Genomic DNA, 3,000 nt, shown 5'->3' on the forward strand with positions numbered 1-3,000 from the left:
GTGTGTGTGTGTGTGTGTGTGTGTGTGTGTGTGTGTGTTTGTGTTTGTGTTTGCGTTTGTTTACCTGCATTAGTGTTGGTGGTGTTAGAGCCCTGCAGGAGCACAGTCAGCGTCTCCATCACCAGCCAGGCCGACTGCTTCTGCTCCTCTGCTACTGTGTTGTTTTTACAGTCAGCTGAAGAGACAAAGAGAAAGGAGAGAGGTTGAAATTAGACGACATCATGACTGTATTAAATGCACATGGTGAGCCAGTAACTGGTGAGATAACAAGGGCATGTGCTTTACTGTATCATACTGCAATAACACAATAATAAAACTCAATTTACTTATCCAATTTAATTATCAGACAACTGTATGTGAAGAAATTTATATTTTTGGCCACAGCGGGTTTATAATCTTTGTGTATAATCAACTCTGTGCATTTCCGGTTGAGGCCTGTAGTTTTTGTTTTTTTAATCTTGGATTTTACACCAATTGCTGCCAATTATGACTTTTGCTTCTGGTGGGCTCAGTCACTACTGGATGTTTGTTTATTTGATTCCATATGCATTTACAGATTGGGATATATGATTAACTGATTGGTGTTTTTTTCCTTAGCACTACTAACTATTTCAATAATTCAAAACTGAGTACCAATAATATTAAAAGAGCAACTTGACGTCAGCTAAACCTTGTTTTAGCTGACCTTCAGTCGTTTAACTTCTTATCTACGGTATAGAAGTGTAGTCCAGGGTGTGTAAGTGTGTAACAGCCTGGTGTTAAGTTATTCTTTTAACTCCCCTAAAACATTCATTGCAATGTCATTGAATTCCAGATGTGATATTATATTTTACAGCTTTTGCCATTTCCTGAATAAACTCTGACAAAAGTCTTCCTCGGATTTGAACTTAATTGTGACTTAACTATTTCATAATTTCTGCTTTTTAACTCAAAAATTAGTTATAAAATTATACAAACAAGGTTTATCATGTAAATGAGGACCATGAATTTTGAAAACATAATTGTGAAACTTGTGGTAATAAGTTGGTTTAAGGAGTGTATATACTGGCGGTAGCTGGGGGGAAAGTGTAGAAAACGTTGAATAAAGCAAGAAAAAATATATTAAACAAACATTAAAAGTGTTCACTGGGGAGGACAACACAAGGATTAACATGGATTGTAAACTATGGAGTTATTAGGAGTTGCTTTGCATTTGGCAAGCATTTACAGCATTATATCCCATTTTATGTTTGGTCAATGATCATCTATACAGTTTGGATCACTAAATTCTCTTTGGATTTTTGGACTGCTGCTTCGATGACAAGTGACTCAAGTTCCTGCTCCGTCTGTAGCCCACTTGAAGAGAAGTTAAAAAATTAAAATCAAGAAGCTGTGATCAATACTGCAGCCCGTTCCACTCATTGTCAGTAATCACAAAAGCAGATGGGAAAAAAAACTCACCTTGGTCATTGTTGTGTGGTTGCTGCTGCGTGGCCGGGTCTTTGAGCAAGGCAGCATACTTGTGAAGCAGGTTGACCAGCACCTCGAGCAGGCCGACCTCCCGCAGAACGTCGCTGAACACCGGGTCGTGCCTGGACAGCTTCAGCAGCGTCCGCACAGCCGTGATCGTGCAGGCGTGGGACGTGCTCGACTTGAGCAGCACACTGACACTGAACAGCTCTTTGCACGGCACGTAGTTGAGGCTGAAGACGACAAACTCAAGGAGCTCAAAATACTTGGTCTGGGCCTCGGGGAGCTTGGCTACACGCTCTGCAAACTGCGACAGGGTGTGTTGCGACTCCAGGATGAAGTAGTTGGCCGGCTCGGATGAGTAGATATTTCCGATGGCGTCCAGTAGCATGGATGCCAGACGGTTTGTTTTAGCCTTCAGGAAGGCGTTCTGAAGCACCGAAAAAGCCTGGATATTACGCACGGTGTGGCCTGGAAGAGAGGAGAAGATAGATTTGAGAGACTAGTTTATTACACTGTAAGGTAACCAAAAGAATACTTACATCTCAATTTTTTAGTTTGACTCTTGGTTTGATTTGCTTTGTATATTGTATGCATTTGGTGTAAAGATACTAATTATTAAGTACCAAGACAAAAAAAGAGACCAAACATTACCAGAGTGGACAGTTGAGGCTGGTGATCAAGACTCAGACCTACATAAGATTTGGCTGACCCTATTCCAACAGTACATAAACTGCTTTCTTGGCCTTGAAACCTCTGTGGCCAATCCGAGACCACGCCTGATGTGACATAAGATGGGACCTAAATGCCTCGAAGGTTCATGAAACCTAAAGAGCAGCAACTGCAGGAGAAGGGACACTGAGAACAATGCTCCACTGCAAAAGCACTGCTAGTATGGTGGGAAAATATGTTTCCATTTACAGCATTTAGTGCAGTATTTGTTTAAAGGAAACCTAAGACCCAGTTAGGTGCTTTAATCTGACAAAACTAAACAAAAAAAGTTGCTTTAATGGGGCAGCATCATCAAGTCAGGAGAAAGTGTAGCGCAGTGGTTGAACTGGTTGTGGTAATGCTCCTTCAACATAATCCCATATGAGAGATATCCCTTTGTCATACATTTCTGTTGTTAACGATAAATGTTTGCAGTTTGCTTTGTCAACTTGGTGTTGGAGTAATAGAGCATTATGGGAGAATGTTTTTAAAATTTTACTTCAAAATTGTCTTTAGCTCTGTAAAATTTAAGTTCCATGTGGTTTTGAAAAAAAACTCTGAAGAATCTTTGAATGTTGAAGGGTGGCGGTAAGCCCTTAATTTACGATTGAAAGATGGAGAAAGGATGAAGTGAAAGAGCGTGAAGGACGGATGTTTTTGCGGAACTACACTACACACAGAGTCTGACCTCCATTTTCGGGTTGAAAATCTAACATAAAAACCACAAGCTATGACTAACACACATAGTAACACGCAACACAAAGAGTGACACTGACATGTGTCACCACTCACAGAAGAACACAAACGCACACACACACGCACACGCACACACACACACAC

At 40.7% G+C, this 3,000-nt stretch overlaps 1 protein-coding gene across 8 annotated transcripts in view; it reads right to left on the minus strand.

Moving 5' to 3' along the window:
- Nucleotides 1-3,000, minus strand: part of wdfy3 (WD repeat and FYVE domain containing 3) — a gene marked incomplete at its 3' end in the record, with an annotated part of 112,883 nt that overhangs the window by 72,612 nt on the left and 37,271 nt on the right. For all 8 annotated transcript variants that reach the window (XM_032517170.1, XM_032517171.1, XM_032517173.1 and 5 more), the window contains 2 exon segments: nt 65-175; nt 1,441-1,920. In XM_032517170.1, coding sequence (XP_032373061.1) covers nt 65-175; nt 1,441-1,920 — 591 coding nt within the window.

The sequence above is a fragment of the Etheostoma spectabile genome, chromosome 5 (assembly GCF_008692095.1).
Source record: "Etheostoma spectabile isolate EspeVRDwgs_2016 chromosome 5, UIUC_Espe_1.0, whole genome shotgun sequence".
Lineage (NCBI taxonomy): Eukaryota > Metazoa > Chordata > Actinopteri > Perciformes > Percidae > Etheostoma > Etheostoma spectabile.